The 25,967-nt window shown below is 41.8% G+C and overlaps 1 protein-coding gene across 6 annotated transcripts in view; it reads left to right on the plus strand.

The window, feature by feature from the left end:
- RSF1 (remodeling and spacing factor 1) overlaps positions 1 to 25,967 on the plus strand; it is a 141,968-nt gene that overhangs the window by 107,697 nt on the left and 8,304 nt on the right. For all 6 annotated transcript variants that reach the window (XM_059708348.1, XM_059708349.1, XM_059708351.1 and 3 more), the window contains 7 exons: positions 34 to 113; positions 9,495 to 9,549; positions 11,391 to 11,500; positions 14,794 to 14,861; positions 16,017 to 16,224; positions 17,831 to 18,048; positions 22,658 to 22,846. In XM_059708348.1, the coding sequence (XP_059564331.1) occupies positions 34 to 113; positions 9,495 to 9,549; positions 11,391 to 11,500; positions 14,794 to 14,861; positions 16,017 to 16,224; positions 17,831 to 18,048; positions 22,658 to 22,846 (928 nt within the window). The remainder of the gene's footprint in view (positions 1 to 33; positions 114 to 9,494; positions 9,550 to 11,390; positions 11,501 to 14,793; positions 14,862 to 16,016; positions 16,225 to 17,830; positions 18,049 to 22,657; positions 22,847 to 25,967) is intronic.

The following is a 25,967-nucleotide window of genomic DNA, read 5'->3' on the forward strand; positions in this document are numbered from 1 at the left end:
TTAAAATTATGTTCATCTGTTTGGCTGTTTCAGAAACTACTGTGTGAGAAATTAGAGGAACAATTGCAGGACTTGGATGTTGCCTTAAAGAAGAAAGAGCGTGCTGAACGCAGGTATTGTCATATGTGTGTTAATATTTTACTTGGGAATTTGATGGCAGAATTGTCTTACAATATAGATCGACGTGTGTATCTAAAGCGGGATTGGAAAACTATCACCTGTGGGCCACCTCTGGCCTGCTTCTTGTTTTTGTGTTGCCTACTGACTAAAGATGTCTGTATTGTTTTTAAATGATTGAAAAAAAGATCAAAACAACACTCATTTCATGACACCTGAAAATTATATATTCAGATTTTATTGACCTTAAATGAAGTTTTATTGGAACACTGCCATGCTCATGTGTTATATATTGTATGTGGCTGCTTTTGTACTACAGCAGCAGAGTTTAGTAGTTGCAACACAGACCTTGTGACCCACCAAGCCTAAGTTGTTATCTCTCCTTTTACAGGAAAAGTTTGCCAAGCCTTGCTCTAAAATATTTATCAGAATCTTCTCTGAATAAATATTGGTCCAAGTGTTGTGGGGGATATGTACCTAAGTATGTAGTGAGTGCAAGAAAACTGTAAGAACTAGTGTTTGATTTAGTTTCCTGTGTGTCACGTCTTTGGGTGGGCAGGATTCACACAAGTGCAATGAAGAGCATTTAAATGCTGAACTGTGTCCCATCAACCAGAAAAGATGCTCCCTCTTCAGTGTGCCACTGCACTGTGATCTAAAGCATTTGAGAGGCTTGTTGGAGGAGATAAAGCTGGAAGCGAGCCTCATCTCTAAAAGGGAGCTCAGAATCAAGACAGCATGTTTCCATTTACATTTATTTGTTCCTTCTTTGATTAATTTGTTGCTTAACATCATTTAGAGCTATTATGTACCAAACTGAAAAGAGGAGTAAGACAAAGCTCCCAGTTAACCTGTGGCTCACCCTCTACCAGAACACAGACGTATGAGCCAGTGATGCATTTAAGTAGACAAATGGAGGTCTCTTCAGAGCAATACAAGAACACTGTGAAGGGGATTTGAGTTCGAGGGGTTGAGCTTATCAGGGATGTTCCTGGAAGATAATTTGGGATTATATAGATGGGCATGCAGAGAAAGGACATTTTAGGCAAAGGGCACAAATGTGATTAAAGACAAAATATGAAAGTGAGAGTAGGAGACTTGTAGGAAATGAAGCTATAAAAGCAGATCGAGGCCAAATTGTGAACAGTTTTGCATACCTGGTTATGGAATTTGAATTACAGTGGAACCTCGTTTCTTGAATTTGTTCCAGAAGGCTATTCAAAAACCGAATCATTTTTTCCCATTAGAAGTAATGTAAATTGAATTAATCCAATCCAGAGCCTCCAAATGATTCCCTGTTTTTTTTTTATGTGTTTTTAAAAAATTCTTTATTGTTGAAAATATTACACATGTCCCTCTTTACTCCCATTGGCCCTCTCCCTCCCGCCCCGGCTCCCCCTCCCTGCCCTTCAGCACCCTATTGTCTATGTCCATGGGTTATGCATATATGCATACAAGGTCTTTGGTTGATTACCTCCCACCCACCCACCCTCCCTCTGAGATTCCGTACTTTGTTCCATGCTTCCAAGTCTCTGGATCCACTCTGTTCATCAGTTTATTTTTTACTTAGATTCCACATATGAGTGCGATCATGTGATACTTGTCTTTCTCTGACTGACTTATTTCACTTAGCATGATACTCTCCATGTCTCTCCATGCTATCTCAAAGGGTAAGAGATTCTTTTCTACTGCAGCATAGTATTCCATGGTATAAATGTACCACAGCTTTTTTATCCACTCATCTACTGATGGGCACTTGGGCTGTTTCAAGATCTTAGCTATTGTAAATTGTGCTGCTATGAACATAAGGGTGCATACAACTTTTCTGACTGGTGCTTCGGGTTTCTTTGGATATGTAGAATTGGGATTACTGGGTCAAATGGAAGTTCCATTTTTAGTTTTTTGAGGAAACTCCATACTGTCTTCCATAGTGGCTGCACCAGTCTGCATTCCCACCAGCAGTGCATGAGGGTTCCTTGTTCTCCGCATCCTCTCCAGCACTTGTCGTTTGTTGATTTGTTGATGATAGCCATTCTGACAGGTGTGAGATGGTACCTCATTGTCGTTTTGATTTGCATCTCTCTGATGATCAGTGACTTTGAGCATTTTTTCATATGTCTCTTGGCCTTCTGTATGTCCTCTTTGAAGAAGTGTCTATTTAGGTCCTTTGCCCATTTTTTAATTGGGTTGTTTGTCTTCCTTTTGTTAAATTGTATGAGTTCCTTATATATTTTGGATATTAACCCTTTATCAGATATATAATTGCCAAATATGTTCTCCCATACAGTGGGCTGGCTCTCTTTTCGTTTTGTTGATGGTTTCTTTTGCTGTGCAGAAACTTTTTATTTTGATATAGTCCCTGATTCCATTTTAACCCTTCTTATATACAGTATATGTTTATTGTACTATTTAATCTATATAAATACTTTAAAAACAAAAAAGACATGAAATGTCAATGAAAATATAACATAAAGGAAAAGAAATGTACAGTAAAAAATAAAACTTAACAATAATTATAAATAGCAACAAAAGCAAAAATACAAAAATATTCACAACACAATATCCTGAGATTTTAACAGTGGTAACCTGACTCATATTCACATATTCTTTCCTTTGTTTGTCACCTGAAATGTGTGACTGATCATACAGGTATCAGCATGAAAGGGTTGTCAGGTTCAGAAGCAAATTGTTCGAAATGGGCGTTGTTTGAGAAACGAAGTTCCACTGTATTTTCTTTTTTAATTGTTTTATTGCTTAAAGTATTACAAAGCGTATTACATATGTCTCCTTTTTTTCCACTGTATTTTCTGTAGGGAGTGGGGAAACCATCAAAAGAGGGATACTCATAACCAGATTTTTATTTCAGGAAAAATTCCCTGGTAACAGGAAGAAGAGGGGATTAGAGTTGAGGCTTTTGCAGTAGAGTCTGTGAGATCAGTAAGGCCTGAGCTAGGACAGTTGTGATAATAAAGTGGAGAGGTTGAAGAGAGTTTTTAGAGGATTAATCAGGACTTGATGCCCATTTGTACAAAGTATAAGGTGATCTAAGCAATGTTTCCTGATTGGACTTATTACTGTCACTTGCTACCACTGTAACTTCTACCTGCTGTCACATAGTCTCCCCTCTCCTCTCCTTAAAATTTAGCTCGCCTAATCTCCTTAAAATTTAGCTCGCCTAAAGATCATTGCACAATCTCACTTCACTCTGTGCAAAGGCAAGCCTTAAAAATGAGTTCTGTCCGAAACCGGTTTGGCTCAGTGGATAGAGCGTCGGCCTGCGGACTGAATGGTCCCGGGTTCGATTCCAGTCAAGGGCATGTGCCTGGGTTGTGGGCACATCCCCAGTGGGAGATGTGCAGGAGGCGGTTGATCGATGTTTCTCTCTCATCGATGTTTCTGACTCTCTATCTCTCTCCCTTCCTCTCTGTGAAAAATCAATAAAATATATTTTTTTTAAAAAATGAGTTCAGCCTCCAAATCCTGTTTTTTCTTTATTAATCTGTTTGAACTCTGTGGCTTATAATGGATGGTGCTTAGTTTAAATGGGCTGTCTGAATTTTTTGTATTTAGAAACTGTGTAACAGTCCTGTATAAAATTATTAGTGTTATTATGATGTGCAGAGTTGCTCCTGTTTTTATTTTTGTCACTGGAAAAGATCTACCTAAACTTGCTTCAAATTAAATCATAATTGAAAATCAGGTTGTCCCTGTGCCTTAGTCTTTTGGAAATCTGTCTGTCCTAAGAAATGAGCAGTGTTTTCATGTTCTGAAGCTGATTTGACTCGCAGTGTCAATAGCTAATAGTCTGACCCTTCAAGAGCTTGGAAGAAAATGTATTATCTCTAAAAGGCAAAAAAGGTCAACCACTAAGAATTCGTCTACTATTCAAATTGTATCTACTTGTTGTTGGGAGGCCTGTGATGGTGCTGACCTATGATGATGCTATACTTCTATATATGGAAAAGGTGGTGAAACTTTTTTAAAAATATATTTTTATTGATTTTAGAGAGGAAGGGAGAGGGGGGGGAGAGAGAGAGAAACATCAATGATGAGAGAGAATCATTGATTGGCTGTCTCCTGCAACCCCCCACCACCCGCCACTGGGGATCAAACCTCCCTTAACCAGAATCAAACCTGGGACTCTTCCGTCTCCAGGCTGATGCTCTATCCACTGAGCCAAACCAGCTAGGGCAGTGGTAAAACTTTTGACTATTACCTCATACACTGAAGGCCATAGTGCTGCAATTAAGAAAACATATGTTTTTTAAGAAATATCTTTTAATTTTAGAAATCTATGTTAAAATGTGCCACAGCATGTAATTACACTATTGATCTCCCATTTACCAGTTCTTTTGCTTTCTCTTTCACTCTTGGTAATTTTTCTTAAATGTCATTCTTTAAGAGCACATCTGTAATTATGGCTTTAGGTCACACACTAAATCCAGTATGAAACTGGATCACAGAAAGGAGAGCAAAGTTATTGTTACAGGGAGACAAATCTGGCACAAGGCCAGTTAACTGAATTGTTGCTAATTGTCAGTTCTCCCCAATAAACTGGTTAACAAGGCTTTCATTATAGCCCTTGTTATACATTTATATGTATGAATCTTAGGGACTCTACATAGCAAAATGTATGTTTCTAAAAGAAATAACATATTAACTATAAATTCCAAGTGGCTTCATCTGTTTTGACCGTGAACATCTTTATTCATCTTTATTTTAGCTATGTAATAATTTCTATAATACTCATCCTAACAACTTCAAGCCTTGTTTATTCTCTGTGTCATAGTACAAGAGTATCTTTCCCCTACTCATGCAAGTATTCAAGATTTAACCAACATTTATTGAGCATCTACTTTATACTAGGCAGTGTAATCAACATGAAGTATATTATGTGGTCTCTACCTTAAAGAGCTCTATATAGTATGGTGGGAAAGAAGGATATGCCAGTGAGTAATTAGTGACTAGCCATTAACTGTCTACAGGGATGGAGCTGTGATGCTCTATGAAATCTGGTGTTTCAGAAGTCCATTCAACTGATTTTTAAATGTCCCTTTCAGAACTTGGTGCCAGAAATTATTTGGGAATTCTCATAGTTCTATACTTCAGCGTTCTATACTATCAGTGCTTTGCTAGCAGAGAGTTGGACTTAATTAGGGTTGGAATTTTCCAGGTAATGTAACAGAGGGAAGGAGAGAAAGAGACAAGGAATTGAAAGTATATGCAAAGGAGTATTTATAATGATGGACTGTGGAGTCTAAGCCAGGTAAGGGGGAAAGTAAGGACACAGAGAGAGTGATGGACAGTAAAAAGAGGGTAGGGTCAATGGATAGAGATCCTACTGGAGTCGGGGAATTTTTGAAATTGGTGTACCAGAGGGCGTGAGCTGGAACGTGAGCCAGTAGAAGTCAGAGAATAGGATCCCTGTAATGGAAATTTAAGATGGGGTGTGGTTATAGGTAATGATAAAGTCTGGGCTCAATATGATCATTGAGCCAGTGGTGAGGTGTATTGGTGGAAGATGTATCTTTCCATAGATTACTGAGCAAGAGAATGTTGTGAGAAATCATACCTACTTTCAATATCCTACTCAAGTATTTAAAGCCTTCCCAAGTTTCTCAGCTCTTCAGACAAAATCTGTTTTTCATGTTTCCATTAGTTTTCATAATGGGCACCAGTTAGTTCTTAATATTTGTGAGAGCAAGAACTATGTCTTAATTACCTTTAGATTTCCAAGCCTGACACAAATCATGGCCTAATGTGAATATGACTTTTTTCCAGTTAAGAAGAGAAATAATGGTCATGTGAAAGTAGAGATTTTGAGGTATAAAAGATGAAACTGATCGCAGTAAACTTGGTTAGTATAAGGACAAATGTGTCCAACATCCTATATAATAAAAGCCCAGCAACCAAAATGGAGGAATGACCAGAAACCAGAACTACCGGCCCCTTGCCTCGGCCGGCCTCACCCCCCAGTGGGGACCCCCACCCCAATCCAGAGCTCCCATCAGGGCAGGCCAGCCAGCCCCCACTCATGCACCAGGCCTCTATCCTATATAATAAAATGGGAACGACCAGAACGACTGCTGGACCAGTCACTATGAGGCGCACTGACCACAACTTGGTCTCCTTCAGCAGGCTTCGATCACCCGAAGGCAAACGAGGAACCGGGGATGGGTGGTGGCAAAGGGTGGGGCTGGCTGCGGGCAGCCAGGAAAGATGGCCCTGATGCCAGGCCAGGCTTAGGGATCATACCTGTACACTAATTTCGTGCGCAGGGCCTCTAGTATTTTATAACAGAGAGCTCAAGTTCTGACTTACCCACTAAGCCTTCCCTGTTATTTTCAGCTGTTACTGTTCTTGCCTTTCATATTTCTATTAAGTTCACCATACACTGGCATGTATGTAAGAGCTCAGTTGTCCTTGGAGAATCAATTTAACTTTGGGAGAAACAGAGAAAGCACCAGTTGCATATAGCAATTTGTTATGTAAAATTTGTTAAATTAAAATCAATAAAACTTTGTTTCTTTGAAATGAAATTATGAAGATGTCATTAATTTTTAAATCCACACAAAGATATCTTCATTGTAGCATCCTACAGTACACATCCATGTGGCTGCATTGCTTTTTGTCTTCTCTGTGAACAAGAAGTGAATGGTCTTAGTATTATTCACTGGGACCTTGATATAATTCTCTTACATAGAATTATTTTTATAGTGATATTTATTATTGTGAGATTACAGCTGTGTCACCCATACAGTATTACTAAAAACTCCCAGCCTAACAAAGATCTAGGTTATTCAATCAAAGTTCGGTTTTTATCTAATAACTTTGTCAGTGAGTCACAGCATGACTCTTCACAATTTCCTTGTCTGTTTCAGTTACAGGGTTTATTTCACTGGTATAAATCACATTTTTTAAAATTTTATTTTTACTTACGATTGACATATAATATATTAATTTCAGGTATACAAGATTGTGATTCAGTATTGATATACCTTACAAAATGATAACCACAAAGTCTAATAACCATCAGTCACCATACCTAGTTATTGTGATATTCTTGACTCTATTCCCTAAGCTATACATTACATCCCTTGGCTTGTTTTATAAATGAAAATTTGTATTTTTTATTCCCTTCCCCTTTTCCATCCAACCTCCCACCCCCTTCCCTCTGTATAAGTCACTTCTAAAGCTACAATTTTCATACCTTTAGGAAGTTTTGTGCTTCCTACACATATCAGTACTATAAGTTCTATAGATAACTAGCGGCCAGATGCACGAAGATTCGTGCAAGAATAGGCCTTCCTGGGTAGCCTCAGGCAGAGGCTAAATAGCACCTCCTTAGAGCCAAGAGCCAGTGTACCCAGTGGTCAGAGTGGGACCATCCAGATTACAACTCCTCAGATCCATAAGAGACACACTCAGGGGGCAGACTCAGTGAGCACCAAAGCCCCACTAAAGCAAGTCTTGCCCCATAAGGGTGTCTTCAGGACAGAAGTTCTTCCACTGTAGACACAGCTGATTCTCACAGCCAGTAGGCCTGGAGGTCAATTCCTCCCAGTGATACCTACAACAATTAAGGCTTAACTACAACAAGACTGTGCACAAAGCTCACAAAGGGGTGCACCAAGAGTGTCCACCTCAGATAATTGGGGAGGCTGAGCCACTGGGTCCTACGGGACACCTAGCACACAAAGCCACTCTACCAACACAGGGAAGCATAAAAAATGCGGAGACAAAGAAACAGGACACAAATGACAGAAATGGAGGAACGCAAACTACTGGATATAGAGTTCAAAACCACACTTTTAAGGTTTTTCAAGAACTTTCTAGAAACCGCCGATAAATGTAGTGAGACCCTCAAGAAATCTAGTGAGACCCTCGAGGTTATGATAAAGGACCAACTAGAAATTAAGCATACACTGACTGAAATAAAGGATATTATGCAGAGTTCCAATAGCAGACTAGAGGATCGCAAGAATCAAATCAAAGATTTGAAATACGAAGAAGCAAAAAACACCCAACCAGAAAAGCAAAATGAAAAAAGAATCCAAAAATACGAAGATAGCGTAAGGAGCCTCTGGGACAGCTTCAAGCGCACCAACATCCAAATTATAGGTGTGCCAGAAGAAGAGAGAGAGAAAGATATTGAAAACCTATTTGAAGAAATAGTGAAAGAAAACTTCCCCTACCTGGTGAAAGAAATAGGCTTACAAGTCCAGGAAGCGCAGAGAACCCCAAACAAAAGGAATCCAAAGAGGACCACACCAAGACACACCATAATTAAAATGCCAAGAGCAAAAGACAAAGAGAGAATCTTAAAAGCAGCAAGAGAAAGACATCAGTTACCTACACGGGAGTACCCATACGACTGTCAGGTGATTTCTCAACAGAAACTTTGCAGGCCAGTGGGGGTGGCAAGAAACATTCAAAGTGATGAATGCCAAGAACCTACAACCAAGATTACTTTATCCAGCAAAGCTATCATTCAAAATTGAAGGTCAGATAAAGAGCTTCACAGATAAGGAAAAGCTAAAGGAGTTCATCACCACCAAACCAGTATTATATGAAATGCTGAAAGGTATCCTTTAAGAAGAGGAAGAAGATGAAAAAGGTTAAGATACAAATTATGAACAACAAATACACATCTATCAACAAGTGAATATAAAAATCAAGTGAATAAATAATCTGATGAACAGAATAAACTGGTGATTATAATAGAATCAGGGGTATAGAAAGGGAGTGGACTGACTATTCTTGGGGGGGAAAGGGGTGTGGGGGATGCGGGAAGAGACTGGACAATAATCGTGCACCTATGGATGAGGACAGTGGGGGTTGGGGTGAAGGGCGGAGGGTGGGGTGGGAACCGGGTAGAGGGGAGCTATGGGGGGAAAAAAGAGGAACAACTGTAATAATCTGAACAATAAAGTTTTAATTGAAAAAAAAAAAAGAATAGGCCTTCCTTCCCCTGGCTGCCAGCACCAGTTTCCCTCCGGCACCCAGGACCTGGGCTGCTGCCGCCACCGCTTGGAGAATACCCTCACCCCGTGTGTGTGTGTGTGTGTGTGTGTGTGTGTGTGTGTGTGTGTGTGTCTGTCCTGGGGCTGGGGGCGGCAAGCAGTTCTCTCCCGCCCATCTGCGTGCAGCTCCTCCTGAGTAGTCAAGATGCAGCTTCCTCCAGTGGTCATGACACCTGGCTAATTTGCATATTACCTATTTATATGTATAGAGATAGCCAACATGTTTGTAACCTAGCCTCTGCTATTACTATAAAATCGTAATTTTAGTATTGTCTGTGTTAGTAATGTTTTGATAACACTTCTATTTTTAGCAAATCTAATTTTGCCTATGTGCTTGTTTTTCACTTTTTAAAGGAAAGAACGCTTGGTGTATGTGGGTATCAGTATTGAAAACATCATTCCTCCACAAGTAAGTTTCTGGCTTATAGTATTTTTAAAGAGAAAATGGCCATAATTGTTCTAAAATGTATCCCACTTAATGTAACATGAGTAGTTTTAATCCTTATTAAAAATGAAAATTTAGGACCTTAAAGAAATCACCCATGCCCTGACCGGTTTGGCTCAGTGGATAGAGCGTCGGCCTGTGGACTTAAGGGTCCCAGGTTCGATTCCAGTCAAGGGCATGTACCTTGGTTGCGGGCACATCCCTAGTAGGGAGTGTGCAGGAGGCAGCTGATTGATGTTTCTCTCTCATCGATGTTTCTAACTCTCTATCCCTTTCCCTTCCTCTCTGTAAAAAATCAATAAAAAAATATATTTTAAAGAAAAGATTTTAAAAAAAAAAAAGAAATCACCCATAATCCCTCATGATTATGTACATGCAGATAGTCCAGAAATATTACATTCAAATGAAATTTATAGCTTACCCCTATGGAGCTTGTTGGGTGTTGTTTGTTTTGTTTTTTAACCTAAATTGGTTAATTTGTTTTCAGCTTCTTTATCTGCTGTTTATGTAAAGTGTCTAAAGATAGTTCAGGGAGAGCTGGTTTTTAATTCTAGTCTTTTGTGGTTATCAGAACCTTCAATTTGTGTTCTTATAGTTTGGTTTCTTTGAAGGGATGTCACTGTTTCGCATTCATTAGCTTAATTTGTAATTAAGAAGGATATCTCATGAGTAAGAGTACATGTAACATGGCTTTTATTTGAAATGAACAAATTTTCTCAGTTCCGTACAGATTTAATTAAATCACACAGTTAAATAGCATGTCTTGGTTATTTATTTTTCTTCAGCACCGTGCCCCTTTCTTCTAAATCCATTATTTCATTTTTTCAGCTTATCTAATTATTTGTGTTAAAATGTATTAATGGAAAAACATCATGATTTAAAAATATATGTATTTTGTTGATTTTACAGAGAGGAAGAGAGGGGGATAAGAGTTAGAAACATCGATTAGCTGACTCCTGCATGCCCCCCTCTGGAGATTGAGCCTGCAACCCAGGCATGTGCCCTTGATCAGAATTGAACCCAGGACCCTCCATTCCATGGGTCGAGGCTCTAGCCACTGAGCCAAACCGGTTAGGCATCATGATTTTTTTTTAAATAGTCTAAAGTTTTACATATGTCTCCTTTTTCCCCATCATGATTATTTTTAAAAGAGGTCATTATAAACTCACAAAAACATAAGAATTTTAATACAGAAGTGCTTTTTAAAAAGATATTCTTATTGATTTTTATTTTTAAAGAGAGAGAGAGATTGATGGCTGCCTCCTGCACACCCCCCAGTGGGGATCAAGCCTGCAACTCTGGCATGTGCTCTGACCGGGAATCGAACTATCCTACTTGGTGCACAGGATGATGCCCAGTCAACTGAACCACACTGGCCAGGACCAGAAGTGTTTCTTTTGATCATCAATATATTTTTTTTTAATATATTTTATTGATTTTTCACAGAGAGGAAAGGAGAGAGAATAGAGAGTTAGAAACATCGATGAGAGAGAAACATCGATCAGCTGCCTCCTGCACATCTCCCACTAGGGATGTGCCCGCAACCCAGGTACATGCCCTTGACCGGAATCGAACCCGGGACCCTTCAGTCCTCGGGCCAACGCTCCATCCATTGAGCCAAACCGGTTTCGGCCATCAATATTTTTTTAATCTGTACATAGTGTTGCCATGTTCATTCAGTTTTGGGGGGATCATCTTTTTCAAACCTTTCACATGTGCTGCCTAGAGGGACATTAGAAGCTATTAATCCCAAGCAACTTTGTTCTGTCCTGAGTAATAAAATGTATTTATTTTCATAAAACCAGGAGCCAGATTTTTCTGAAGATCATGAAGAAAAGAAAAAGGATTCAAAAAAATCCAAAGCAAACTCGCTTGAAAGAAGATCAACAAGAACACGGAAATGTATAAGTTATAGGTATGAAATACATGGAATTAGTTATAATGAAAGAATTTTTTTTAATATATTTTTTTATTGATTTCAGAGAGGAAGGGTGAGAGAGATAGAAACATTAATGATGAGAGAGAATCATTGATTGGTTGCCTCTTGCACACTCCACACAGGATCACGCCTGCAACCCAGGCATGTGCCCTGACACAGAATTGAACTGTGACCTCCTGGTTCATAGGTTGATGCTCAACCACTGAGCAACACTGGCCAGGTGAAATAATTTTGTGTGTGCGTGAAAATCCTCACTTGAAGATATTTTTTCCATTGAGTTTTAGAGAGAGTGGAAGGGAGGGAGAGAACCAAAAGAGAAACATCAATGTGAGAGAGACACATTAATTGGTTGCCTTCCACACTGGCCCTGACCAGGGCTGGGAATTAAACCTGCAACCCAGGTACATGCCCTTTACTTGGTATCGAACCTGACACAATGTGGTGCTCAGGCCATCCCTCTAGCCATTGAGCAACATCAGCCAGGGCCAGAATGGAATATTTCATTTTAATTAATTAAAATGTTTTAGGCAATTCACTTTATCTTTGTGCTTACCTCAGTTCTAAAGTGAAAGGAGTTTTGCATATGATGAATTCTTAGGAATCATCCAGTCTTGGTCCTTTTCTTTTTTTTTTTTTTTTTTTTTTAATTAAATCTTTATTGTTCAGATTATTACATTTGTTCCTTTTTTTTCCCCCCATAACTCCCCTCCTCCCAGTTCCCGCCCCACCCTCCGCCCTCACTCCCCACCCACTGTCCTCATCCATAGGTGCACGATTTTTGTCCAGTCTCTTCCCACATCTCCCACACCCCTTTCCCCCCCAAGAGTAGTCAGTCCATTCCCTTTCTATGTCCCTGATTCTATTATAATCAACAGTTCATTCTGTTCATCAGATTATTTATTCACTTGATTCTTAGATTCACTTGTTGATAGATGCATGTTTGTTGTTCATAATTTGTATCTTTACCTTTTTCTTCCTCTTCCTCTTCTTAAAGGATACCTTCCAGCATTTCATATAATCCTGGTTTGGTGGTGATGAACTCCTTTAGCTTTTCCTTATCTGTGAAGCTCTTTATCTGACCTTCAATTCTGAATGATAGCTTTGCTGGATAAAGTAATCTTGGTTGTAGGTTCTTGGTATTCATCACTTTGAATATTTCTTGCCACTCCCTTCTGGCCTGCAAAGTTTCTGTTGAGAAATCAGCTGACAGTTGTATGGGTATTCCCTTGTAGGTAACTGAGTTTCTTTCTCTTGCTGTTTTTAAGATTCTCTCTTTATCTTTTGCTCTTGGCATTTTAATTATGATGTGTCTTGGTGTGGTCCTCTTTGGATTCCTTTTGTTTGGGGTTCTCCGCGCTTCTTGGACCTGTAAGTCCATTTCTTTCACCAGGTGGGGGAAGTTTTCTGTCATTATTTCTTCAAATAGGTTTTCAATATCTTGCTCTCTCTCATCTTCTGGCACCCCTATAATTCTGATGTTGGTACGCTTGAAGCTGTCCCAGAGGCTCCTTACACTATCCTCGCATTTTTGGATTCTTTTTTCATTTTGCTTTTCCGGTTGGATGTTTTTTGCTTCCTCGCATTTCAAATCATTGACTTGATTCTTGCGCTCCTCTGGTCTGCTGTCGGGCCTCTGTATAATATTCGTTATTTCAGTCTGTGTGTGCTTAATTTCTAGTTGGTTCCCCAATATAAGATCGAGGGTCTTATTAGTTTTCGTGTAGATCTCATTAAGTTTATCGGCAGCTTCTAAACAGTTCTTGAGAGACCTTAAAAGTGTGGTTCTGAACTCTATTTCTTCCTTTGACAATTTTGTCCTGTTTCTTTGTCTCCGCATTTTGTTATGCTTCCTTGGTGCACCCCCTAGTGGTCTTTGTTCGCAGTCTTATAGATAAATCTTGATTGTTGTAGCTAATTCCAGGGAGGGTTTGACCTCCAGGCCAAGTGGCTATGAGAATCAGCTGTGTCAGCAGTGAGAGAACTTCTGTCCTCTAGGGAGGTGCTAATCTAGCCTTTGCCTGAGGCTATCCGGCAAATGCCTCTGTGCAGGGCTTGGGCGGGGCGGGTCGCACAGGATCAACAGGGTGGGCCGGAGAGAGCAGTTATGGCGGCTCTCAGTCCTGTCCCCAGGGGCTCTGCCTCTCTGAGTCCCAGCACCCGCTGCAAAGCTCGGAGAGAAAGCTGCACTCGCTCTGACCGAAGCCAGACAGTCCGCTTCTCCCGTTTGAGCCTGGGTCCCTAAAGACTCACCCGTATCTGGAGCTCAGAGTCTGCAACTCCCTCCCGATTGAAAACAACAACCGCACCCTCCGCCGCCAGCCCGCTCCGCGCACTCCGCACCTCAGAATTTGACTTCAGCACTGCGCCTCCTCTGAGTGTCCGTGTGCGTTTCTCTTTCCTCCTAGTTGTAGGACTTCCACTCAGCTGGTGTTCCTGTGGTTCTGGGTGATGTCCGTTCCGTGTTTTAGTTTCACTTTTGAAGTAGTTGTTCAAAGCAGCAAACTCCGGCGTTAACCTATGCCGCCATCTTGGTTCTCATGGTCCTTTTCTTTAAGTTGAAAACAGCCCTTGTGAGATGAAGTACATTTTCATAGTTCTAAAATTCTGACTGTATATGAATTTTAGTAATAATAATATAACCTTCAATAACAATAATAATGTCATCATTGAACTTAGTATTTTTTCTGGACACTAATTTTGTTAACTTTGCCGAGTGATTTGTATCATTAGGGTTTGGCAAACTGGTCTGTGGGCCAAATCCAGCTCACTGCCAGTTTTTGTATAGCCAATGCCTTGGGAGTGATATTTACAATTATAAATGATTGAGAAAAGAACCAAAAGAAGAACATTCTATGAAAATTACATGACATTCAAATCACAGTGTCCATAAATAAAGTTATTTGGGAACACAGCCACACCATTCACTTGTGGCTGCTTTTGTACTGAACAGTGACTTGAATAGTTACAACAGAGACTGTGGGCTAGAAAGCATGGAATATTTTCTATCTGGCTTTTTACAAAAATATTTACTGATGCCTGGTGCAGATGACCTTTGATAGTAAAAGCAACAATTTATGTATTAGATACTGATTTACAAAACCCAATTTTACAAAAGAAATGGAGCCTAGTCGGAGTGAGAGGATGTAGCCCAAGTCACACAGTCCCAATGTGGACAAGAGCAATTTCATATTCAGGCCTTTTTCACTTCCAAGGCAACCCTCCTGACACACTTGTGTCAGGCTGTAACGTGATTGTTGTATGTATTTTAGATTTGATGAGTTTGATGAAGCAATTGATGAAGCTATAGAAGATGATATCAAAGAGGCTGATGGAGGAGGTATGTGTTTGTTTATCATTCTCTCTTTTTCATATATCTCCAGCTAATAAAATAACTGAAATGCCCTGTTTAGAGCAGTGAGCTTTTTTTTTTCTCCCCAGTGTTTATCATGATTACTGCTGATGTGTTAACAGTCTGAGATTCAAAATAATCTGTGAACACAGTGTCTGTGTGTAGACTCAGATCTTACTACTTATTTTAAAAGTTTTGTTTTATAATCTGATGTAAAATGAAAATGTTTCTCAGTAGATTATAAATTTACTTCTGCTTCCAAATGGAAAACCCAGTGAAACTTCCCTGTTTTCTTTCTATTTTTAGATCAGTCCTGCTACAAAGTGTCAAAAATTATGTATATTTGACTCTAAATATATTTCTCTAAATTAACCTTTTAAAAATCAGTTTGTTAATTTCATACTCTTTAATATATGACATTAATGTAGTATAATGTAAAGGTAATTTCATTTAAGAGCTACATAGCAAATTACCAGTGCTCCAGTGTGGAGCATTGTGGTTTCCATTTAGTTATTATGAAAACTGGAAGGGGTTCATAATACATAGGCTGTTTGTAGAGGAACTGAAGAAATCACTAGCTTTTCCAAAGACATGTGCCTACTTACACCTTTGCTGCTGAATTCTCACTTTTTCAGTCCTGCAAACACTGCTAATTTTTTAAAAAATTGATTGGCCTCTTTCTAATGCCATGTCCAAAAGACAACTTTCAAGAAGAGATTCTTGAATCACTGCTAATAGGTATGAGGTTTCTTTTTGGGGTGATGAAATGCTTTGAAATTATTTAGTGGTGACAGTTGTACAGCTTTGACTATACTAAGAATCTCTGACATATACACTTTAAAGAGTGAATATTATGGTATAGGAATTACATCAAAATGTAAGAAAAAGATGTTTTCTACAAGGTGAACTTCTATTTAGTAGGACAAACGAATGCCAACACTCTTGATGAAAGCTCTGTCAACTGCAATCGTGATAAAGGCAGATTTGTAGGAAGAAAATAAATCAAGTAAAGAGCTGCTAAGCACAAATAAGAACAGTCTCGTATTATGAGTCTAGATATTAAAGGGAAACTTTTAATAAATGTACAGTTGTCCCTCTTCCTCTCTCCCTCTCTTCCCCTCAACTCTCCACCCCTGAATTCAGGAGTTGGTCGAGGAAAAGATATCTCCACCATCACGGGTCACCGTGGGAAAGATATCTCCACTATTTTGGATGAAGAGAGAAAGGAGAATAAACGACCCCAGAGGGCTGCTGCTGCTCGCCGGAAGAAACGCCGGCGATTAAATGATCTGGACAGTGACAGCAACCTGGATGAAGAAGAGAGTGAGGATGAGTTCAAGATCAGTGATGGGTGCGTGGTCTGCCAGTTGACCCCAGTACCTAGATTCAGGCTTAAACGGTGCTAGCAGAGAAGCTGGCCACGCTGTGGCAGGGCTTTTGTGTTTTGTGCACACAGACAATCTCTTTTCATGTTCAGATTATTTAACACAGATTTATGAACAGTCTTGGTCCTTTTCTTTTTCTTTTTAGTTCTCACTTGAGGATATTTTTTCCATTGATTTCTAGAAAGAATGGAAAGGAAAGAAAGAGGGGGAGAGAAACATCAACATGAGAAAGACACATCATTAGTTGCCTCCCACAAGCTTGATGAAATTTGCATGACTAATTGGGCAGTTTGGGATGAGAAGCAGGATGAAGAAAGAAGTTCTAATCAGAGAAATCACATAAAACCTCATGGAATATTTAGGGAATTCCCAGTGTGTCAGCATAGCAAGAATGTGGGAAAGCAGCAGAAAGTGCCCTGCTGGAGGTGTGGCCAAGAGGTGAAAAGGAAACAGATGATGGAGTGTTTTGTTTGTCAGGCATAGGACTCTGTGAAGATGATGAAAACCCACCAAAGGGTTTTAAACACCAGACTAATAAGAGGTTTACATTTCAGAAAGATTTATCCTGGTATTCTTTTGAAGGATATATTGAAGGGAAATGATCTAGAGATTACAGAGGCAACTTGGAGAATTGCTATAGTAGTTCAGGTACAGGATGATTTGAGATACTATCTTTGAGAGGTGGACTCAAGGAATTACTAAATGATTAGACATGAGAAATAGAAGGGAGGAAATTAGGATAAATACCAGATTTTTGGTTTGAGTCCCTAGATGGGTGATAGTATCAAATACCAGGCTCGGGGACTGAAGAGAGAGAAGTAGGTTAGGAAATCATGAGTTTGCTTTTGGAGATGTTGAATTTAAGGTACATGGGGGACATCTCAAGAGGCCAAAGCAGTATATGCATGAAAATCAATATCAATGCATCTTCATAACTCCTTCTAAGCCAGCGGTTCTCAACCTGTGGGTCGCGACCCCTTTGGCAGTTGAACTACCCTTGCCATAGGCGTTGCCTAAGACCATCAGAAAACACATATATAATTACATATTGTTTTTGTGATTAATCACTATGCTTTAATTATGTTCAATTTGTAACAATGAAATTGGGGATCACCACAACATGAGGAACTGTATTAAAGGGTCGTGGCATTAGGAAGGTTGAGAACTACTGCCCTAGCGGATCATTTATTCATTTTAGGGAAGTTGATAAAAGTATTCAGATGTTACATTAAACATTATTTTATGATTTGCTGGACTTGTTAGAACTTGAACTCAGAACTATGGGTTCACAGTTTTGTTGTTTTTGGAGGGGGATTTTAAATATTTTTTATCGATTTCAGGAAGAGGAAGGGAGAGGGAGAGAGAAACATCAATGATAATAAAGAATTATTAATCAGCTGCCTCCTGCACCCATACTGAGGATGGAGCCCACAACCCAGGCATGTAACCTGACCGGGAATGGAACTGTGACCTTCTGGTTCATAGGTCGACGCTCAGCCACTGAGCTGTGCCAGCCGGGCTGGGATCACAATTTTAAGTACCATCATAATTCATCTGGTTTCTCTTGGACAGATCTCAAGATGAGTTTGTTGTATCTGATGAAAACCCAGATGAAAGTGAAGAAGACCCACCATCTAATGATGACAGTGACACTGATTTCTGTAGCCGAAGACTAAGACGACATCCCTCCCGGCCAATGAGGCAAAGCAGGCGTTTGCGGAGAAAAACCCCAAAGAAAAATTATTCTGACGACGATGAAGAGGAGTCTGATGAGAATAGTAGAGACTCTGGTAAAAATTATTAGTATCTACATCACACCAACTTAATAAATTCTTGTGATTTCTGGAGCTAAGAATTTTTAAAATAAAAGTCCTTTCAATTGTAACATAAGCTTTCTGATAAAACTTTGAGTTATATTATTATGACTCACTAGGAACTAAATTTTTCATAAAAAGCACATTCTAAGAAAATACATACAGATGGATGTGTTAACGTCATACTAAAATCATTTTAGGATTGTGATGAATCCTTGTGGTGCCAAATGTTCCCATGCCTGGTCTTTATCTTCATAGTGTTTCTTGGAAATAATTGTCAGCAAGCTGAGAACCAGATATCTAGCTATTGGAGAGCGAAGGATCACCAATTATTTCTAATGTTTAGATCACAATTGGTGATTCATTAGTTTTTATAAATTTGCAGTGGTTGATGGTATAGCTTGTGCTTATCCCTATTAACAGAAAATGGAGGAACAGCAGCCAAAAGAACAGATACAGTGTTTTGTGGAATTGACAGATGGATAGCTGTCATCTTACTGAGGAAGTAGCACAAACAAGTATTATATCCTTGACTTGCCAGGCTTGTGGAGTTTTTATTTTATCGTTTTTTCTAAACTTTTTTGCTAAATGGAGACATCATGCCCCTTTATCAGTGCTTATTTCCTAAGAATAGGACATTTTCTTACATGACCACAGTACAATTACCAAAATCAGAAATTTTATATTGGTACTAGAGGCCCGGTACACGCATTCGTGCACGGGTGGGGTCCCTCAGCCTGGCCAGGGATCAGGGCGATAGAAGCCGTCTCACCCAGTCCTGATAGGGGCTGATCAAGGCCAGCTGGCCAGGGGAAGGGGCTGTGGAAGGTTGGCCGGCCACGGGAGGTCGGCTATGGGAGCGCACTGACCACCAGGGGGCAGCTCCTGTGTTGAGAGGCTGCCCCCTGATGGTCAGTGCACATCACGGTTACTGGTTGGCTGGTTTTTCGGTCACCTGGTCATAACTGTTGCTTAAGCTTTTATATAGAGAGACTAGAGGCCCAGTGCACGAATTCGTGCACAGGTGGGGTCCATCAGCCTGGCCGGCGATTGGGGCCATCTCGCCCAGTCCAGGGGGAGGGACCGCAGGAAGGTGACCAGCTGACCGGGGTGGGGGGGAGGGACCGCAGGAGGTTGGCTGGCTGACCGGCGGGGGGAGGGACCGTGGGTGTTTGGCAGGCCACGGGTGATTGGCTGTGGGAGTGCACTGACCACCAGGGGGCAGCTCCTTCGTTGAGCGTTTGTCCCCTGGTGGTCAGTGCACATCATAGCGACTGGTCATAATGGTCGCTTAGGCTTTTATATATATACTAGAGGCCCGGTGCACAAAAATTTGTGCACTCGGGGGGAAGGGGGGGCCCCTCAGCCTGGCCTGTGCCCTCTCGCAGTCTGGGACCCCTCGGGAGATAACGCCCTGCTGGCTTAGGCCTGCTCCCGGGTGGCAGAGGGCAGGCCCAATCCCTAGGTGCAGCCCCAGGTCGGGCTCAGAGCATGGCCAATTGGGGGTGTTGGGGCGCTGCCCCCTGTCATGCACAGAGCAGGGCGGATCGGGAGGTTGTGATGCCACCCCCAGTCACGCTCAGGGTAGGGCCGATTGGGGGGTTGAGGCACCGCCCCCTGTCACACTCAAGGCAGGGTCGATAGGGAGGTTGCGGTGCCACCCCCTGTCACGCACAGAGCAGGGCCAATCAGGGGTTGGGGCGCTGCCCCCTGTCACGCACAGAGCAGGGCCCATCAGGGGGTTGAGGAGCTCCCCCCTGTCACTCAGAGAGTAGGGCCGATAGGGGAGTTGGGGCACCACCCCCTGTCACACACCGAGCAGGGCAGATCAGGGGTTTGGGGCGCCGCCCTCTATCACCCACAGAGCAGGGCCGATCAGGGGGCTGGGGTGCCGCCACTCTCACACTGAGGGCAGGGCCGATGGGGAGGTTATGGCTCTACCCTGTCACACACAGAGCAGGGCCCGTGGTGGGGGGGGGGGGGGGGGGAGGTTGGGGCGCCGCACCCTGTCACACACAGAGCAGGGTCGATCAGGGGGTTGGGGCGCCGCACCCTGTCACACACAGAGCCGCAGGGCGATCAGAGGTTGGGGAGCTCCCCCGTATCAGGCACAGAGCAGGGCTGATCAGGAGGTTGGGGCACCTTCCCCTGTCACGAACAGAGCAGGGCGGATAGGGAGGTTGTGGCCCCACCCCCTGTCACACAGAGAGCCGCAGGGCGATGAGGGGGTTTTGGCGCTGCCCCCTGTCACGCTGATCCCGGTGCCGGGAGGCCTCTCGGCTCCACTGATCCTGGTGCTGGGAGGCATATTACCCTTTTACTATATAGGATAGAGGCCTGGTGCATGGGTGGGGCTGGCTGGTTTGTCCTGAAGGTTATTCTGGATCAGGGTGGGGGTCCCCACTGGGGTGCCTGGCCAGCCTGGGTGAGGGGATGATGGCTGTTTGCAGCTGGTCACACACCCTTCAGGGTGGGGGTCCCCACTGGGGTGCTTGGCCAGCCTGGGTGAGGGGCTGAGGCTGTTTTCAGGCTGGTGGGTGACGGAAGCTCCCAACCACTCCTTTTTTTCTTTTTCTTTTTTAATTCTGGGCCAGCTTTAGCTCTGAGGCTCTAGCTCTTAGGCCTCCACTGCTGAAAGTAGGTAATCGAAACAACGTATAACTCCAGCTCTGGGATCCCAGCTCGCTGAAAGCTGGTTTCTGGGGTTTTTTTTAGCTTCTATATTTGTTCAAATGTTTCAAACTGCAGGCTCAGAGGCCAGCAAGGCAGGCGGGGAACGTTGGAATCCTCCGTCACTGAAGCAAGCAAGCCTCATGTTAGTTTCAAGCTGCCTGGCTGCCGGCCGCCATCTTGGCTGACAGTTAATTTGCATATCTCCCTGATTAGCCAATGGGAAGGGTAGTGGTTGTACGCCAATTACCATGTTTCTCTTTTATTAGATTAGATAGATGTACTTGTGGATTCTTATTTTAGTCATTGGATATAACATTACCATCAATATTTAGGCTCAACTTGTCCCAGATTTGGCCGGCGGGAAAAGCTTCAAATTGTTGGCTAGCTATTTTGAAATGTTTGAAGTCCATTAGAGAACAAGGCTGAATGTGATAATTCAGTGAAAAAATATTAGCACTCCTGAAATACTGTTCACATAGTGCGATCGCCTGACTGGTTTATTGATTCAAGGTGACAAGAACAGTGCTATTTAGCAATACTTTGAGAGTTTAAGTAGCTTTATGTATTTTGCAGATTTTAATTCCATTAGAAAAAGTAAAATATATAACTCCTATTTTTTAATTCTTTGATAGGTTCATCACTTTTTTGCTATTAGAGAACTTATGTGAAGTTGTTACTGTAGCCACATAGCTACATTTGTGAAGTTTGGCATAAAAGCCCCAAAGATTTACTCATCTAATCTAATAAAAGAGAAACATGCAAATTGACCATACCTCTGCTACACTCAAGACACACCATAAGCCACGCCCACCAGCCGATCAGGAGCAAATATGCAAATTAACCCAACTCAGTTGGCGGCAGCCTCGGAGCTGGAGTGAGCAAGAGGCTTGGATTGCCCCCGGTGATGGAGGAAGCCAAGCTTCCTGCCTGCCCTGCCGGCCCTGAGCTCTGCTCAAGGCAACAGAGTTTCAATTATAGAAGATAAATAAATCCCAGATACCTGCTTCCATCTGGCGTGGCCTCCACTCAAAGAAGGTCTGGGAGCCTAGGTTGCCAGGGGCAACCCAGGCTTCCAGGACCTGGGCTCCACTCAAGGCTACAAAGTTTCAATTATAGAAGATAAATAAATCCCAGATACCTGCTTCCAGCCCGCGGCCCTGGCCAGCCTGAAAACAGCCATCAGCACCTCACCCAGGCTGGCCAGGCACCCCATTGGGACCCCCACCCTGATCCAGGACACCCTTTAGGGAAAACCAGCTAGCCCCCACCTGTGCACCAGGCCTCTATCCTATATAATAAAAGGGTAATATGCATATTGACCCTAACAGCAGAATGACTGGGAATGACTGGTCACTATGACACACCCTGACCACCAGGGGGCAGATGCTCAATGCAGGAGCTGCCCCCTGGTGGTCAGTGCACTCCCACAGGGGGAGCTCTGCTCAGCCACAAGCCAGGCTGATGGTTGTCAGCACAGCGGTTGTGGCGGGAGCCTTTCCCGCCTCCTTAGCAGCGCTAAGGATGTCCGACTGCAGCTTAGACCTGCTCCCAGCTGGCAAGTGGACATCCCTCAAGGGCTCCCGGGCTGCCAGAGGAATGTCTGACTGCCAGCTTAGGCCCAGTCCCCTGGGGAGCAGGCCTAAGCCAGCAGGTGGACATCCCCTGAGGGGTTCCAGACTGCGAGAGAGCACAGGCCGGGCTGAGGGACCCCCCTGAGTGCACAAATTTTTGTGCAACGGGCCTCTAGTTATTAAGACAATAAGGGACTTAAAGTTATTACTCATTTAAAAATTCTTTAAAATGAACTTTTCTTAGTAGCGATGCATTCTTATAACCTAAGCTAACTACATTTCTATTTAACAAACAAATTTTGTATATGAAAATTTTTTTTCTTTTGCTTCTTTTTTAATAGAAAGTGATTTTAGCGATGACTTTAGTGATGATTATGTAGAGACTCGGCGAAGGCGGTCAAGGAGGAACCAGAAAAGACAAATTAACTACAAAGAAGATTCAGAGAGTGAAGGTTCCCAGAAAAGTTTACGGCGTGGTAAAGAAATCAGACGAGTTCACAAGCGCAGGCTTTCCAGCTCAGAAAGTGAAGGTGAGGACTAGATCTCCAATTTATGGAAGTTTGGACAAGGCAGAAATAAAATGAACTCTATACCATTTCTAAGAAATTCAATATAACCAGTAATATCTTTGAGACAAAATTCATTATTTTATGCCTGGTCACTATTTAAAATTTAAATAAATGCTAGTTGATAAGATACAGGGGTTTTTTTTGTTGTTTTTAATCATTGTGAGCATTTTATTTTTTGTTTTTTAAAATAGATTTTTATTTCAAAGAAGAAGGGAAAAGGAGAAAGAAAGAAAAACGTCAATGATGAGAGAGAATCATTGATTGGCTGCCTCCTGCCTACTAGGGATCGAGCCCACAACCTGGGCATGTGCCCTTGACTGGAATCGAACCTGGGACCCTTCAGTCCACAGGCTGACACTCTATTCCAGGGGTCCTCAAACTTTTTAAACAGGGGGCCAGTTCACTGTCCCCCAGACAGTTGGAGGGCCGGACTATAGTTTAAAAAAAAATTATGAACAAATTCCTATGCACACTGCACATATCTTATTTTGAAGTAAAAAAACAAAACGGGAACAAATGCAATATTTGTATTTGCATGTGGCCCGCGGGCCGTAGTTTGAGGACCCCTGCTCTATTCATTGAGCCAAACCAGCTAGGGCAAGATACAGGTTTTTTAAATAGTTCTATTGATTTTAGAAAGAGCAAGCGGGGGGGTTGGGGAGGGAGAGAGAGAGGTGTCAATATGAGAGCAAAACATCAATTGGCTGCCTCCTGCACACCTCCTACCAGGATCAAGCTGCAGTCCAGTTATATGTCATGAATTCATTGATCAGCTGCCTCCTGCACACCCCCTACTGGGGTTCAAGCCCAAAACCTGGGCATGTGTCCTGACCGGAAATCGAACTGTGAGCTCCTGGTTCATAGGTCGATGCTCGACCACTAAGCCACACTGGTTGGGCAAGATACAAATTTTTAAGTTCACCATTGTAATAATTAAATTTTTCATGGAAACTAGATGAGTCTCAAAATTGTGATCTAAGCAAGATTTTTTTCTGCTCCCATATTATTTATGGCCCTCATTTTGAAATAACCTCCTTTAACTTGAGTGCCTGAATAGCTGGACACTTCCAAACCAAGGTACTTACTGTTTCTGTCCATCTTGACAGGAAGCTTCAGTTGGTGCCTTTTATTTCTTAATAGCTATAGCTGTGCCCCATACCAGAAGTTCAGGAAAAGCTCTAAAATATGAATTTGTGATATCTATTTTTTAAAAAAATCCTCCCCGAGGATCTTCTTATTGATTTGAGGGAGAGGGGGAGGGAGGGAGGGGAAAAAGGGAGAGAGGGAAAGTGAGAGAAACAGACAGACAGACATCGATGTGAGAGAGAAACATCAATTGGTTGCCTCCTGTAAAGCCCTGACTGGGGATGGAGCACGAAACCTTTCTTTTTTCTTTTTTTAAATATATTTCTTTTATTGATTTCAGAGAGGAAGGGAGAGGGAGAGAGAGATAGAAACATCAATGATGAGAGAGAACCATTGATTGGCTGCCTACTGCATGCCTCCCACTGGGATTCGAGCCCGCAACCCAGGCATGTGCCCTTGGCCGGAATTGCACCTGGGACCCTTCAGTCCACAGGCTGACGCTCTATCCACTGAGCAAAACCGGCCAGGGCCCGAAACCTTTTTGGTGCATGGATGACCCTCCAACCAATTGAGCCACCTGTCCAGGGCCTCCATTTAGTGTTTGGAGTTATTCCAGAATTCTTTCCAAGTTTACTTTATTAAATGATTCTAACTCTCTCCTTTTCCGCTTTCTTTTTTATGTATTTAAGTATCTGTTTTGAAGATTGTTTGCTTTCATAGATCCTTATCAATTAAGTATGAGTGCATGCCAGGAGAGAAAAGGGGGGGGAAATATATTTAAATAGGGGAGGCTAAAGAAGGAAGATGAACTTCTGGTTGAATGTGTGTTATTTTCCTTGTGTCATTAAAAACAAACATGAATTCATTAATTCAACTCTAAAAAACAAATACTATTCACTATTCTAGGCACTGAGAATAGGAAAATGAACAAAAGAGCCAAAAACCATGGGTAACTTCGTCATGTAACTTTTAGTGGGGGTAGGGGGGAGAAAGATAATATACAAGATAAATAATTAGAATATATGGTCTATTAGGTGGAGATAAAAACTGTAGAGCAAAATAAGGGAGAAATTTGGGTTGGGAGAGTAGTTGGAATTTCAGGTTGGGTACCACATGAATATCTCCCTAAGAAGACAACATTTGAGTAAAGACCTGAAAGAAATGTTGAGTGTATGTCACGCAGTTATCTAAGAAGAGTGATTCGGGCATGTGAAACCACAATGTGAAGGTCATAAGGCAAGTTTGTGCCTGTCATGTTCAAAGAACAGAAGGGAGGCCAGGTTGGAGAGGAAGAAAAGGATGAGGTGAAGCAGGGAGATCAACAGGGACCAGATCACGTTGAGCAATAGTTAGCAAACTACAGCCTACCTGTTTGTGTAAATAAACACTTTGTAAATCAAGTTATAATGGAACATAGCCATAGCCATTTTTTTTACATACAGTCTGTACTGCTTTCCCACAAAGTTGAGTGGTTGTACCAGAGACTGCCCTTTACAAAAATATTTTTCCAACCCCCGAGGAGTATCAGTGCTGTTCAGTTGAACTTTCTGCATTGATGGAAATGTTCTGTGTGCTGTTCAAATAGTAGCCACTAGTATTATGTGACTATTGAGCACTTGAAATGTGGCTAGTGTAATGGAGGAACTGAGTTTTTAATTTTTATTTAATTCTAATTTAAATTTAAAGTAGCCATATGTCATTACTGGCTACCACATTGGATAGTGTAGTAGGCTATTGTATATAGATTTAGGATTTTATTTGGTATAAGATGAGAAATAATGAGAATTTTGTAGAAGTGAGTGATATGACCTGACATGTTTTCGTTTGATTATGGTAGCTGTGTTATGCATTAATTGAAGGGGACATGGTTAGAATGAGGACCAGGTGGGAGGCCATTGAAATAGGCCAGGTGAGAGATGATGGTAGGTAAGACTAGGGTAGAAGTGATAAAGGGATGAAAAAGTCAAATTATGGATATATTTTGAAGGTAGACCTA

The sequence above is a fragment of the Myotis daubentonii genome, chromosome 9 (genome assembly GCF_963259705.1).
Source record: "Myotis daubentonii chromosome 9, mMyoDau2.1, whole genome shotgun sequence".
In the NCBI taxonomy this organism is placed as follows: domain Eukaryota; kingdom Metazoa; phylum Chordata; class Mammalia; order Chiroptera; family Vespertilionidae; genus Myotis; species Myotis daubentonii.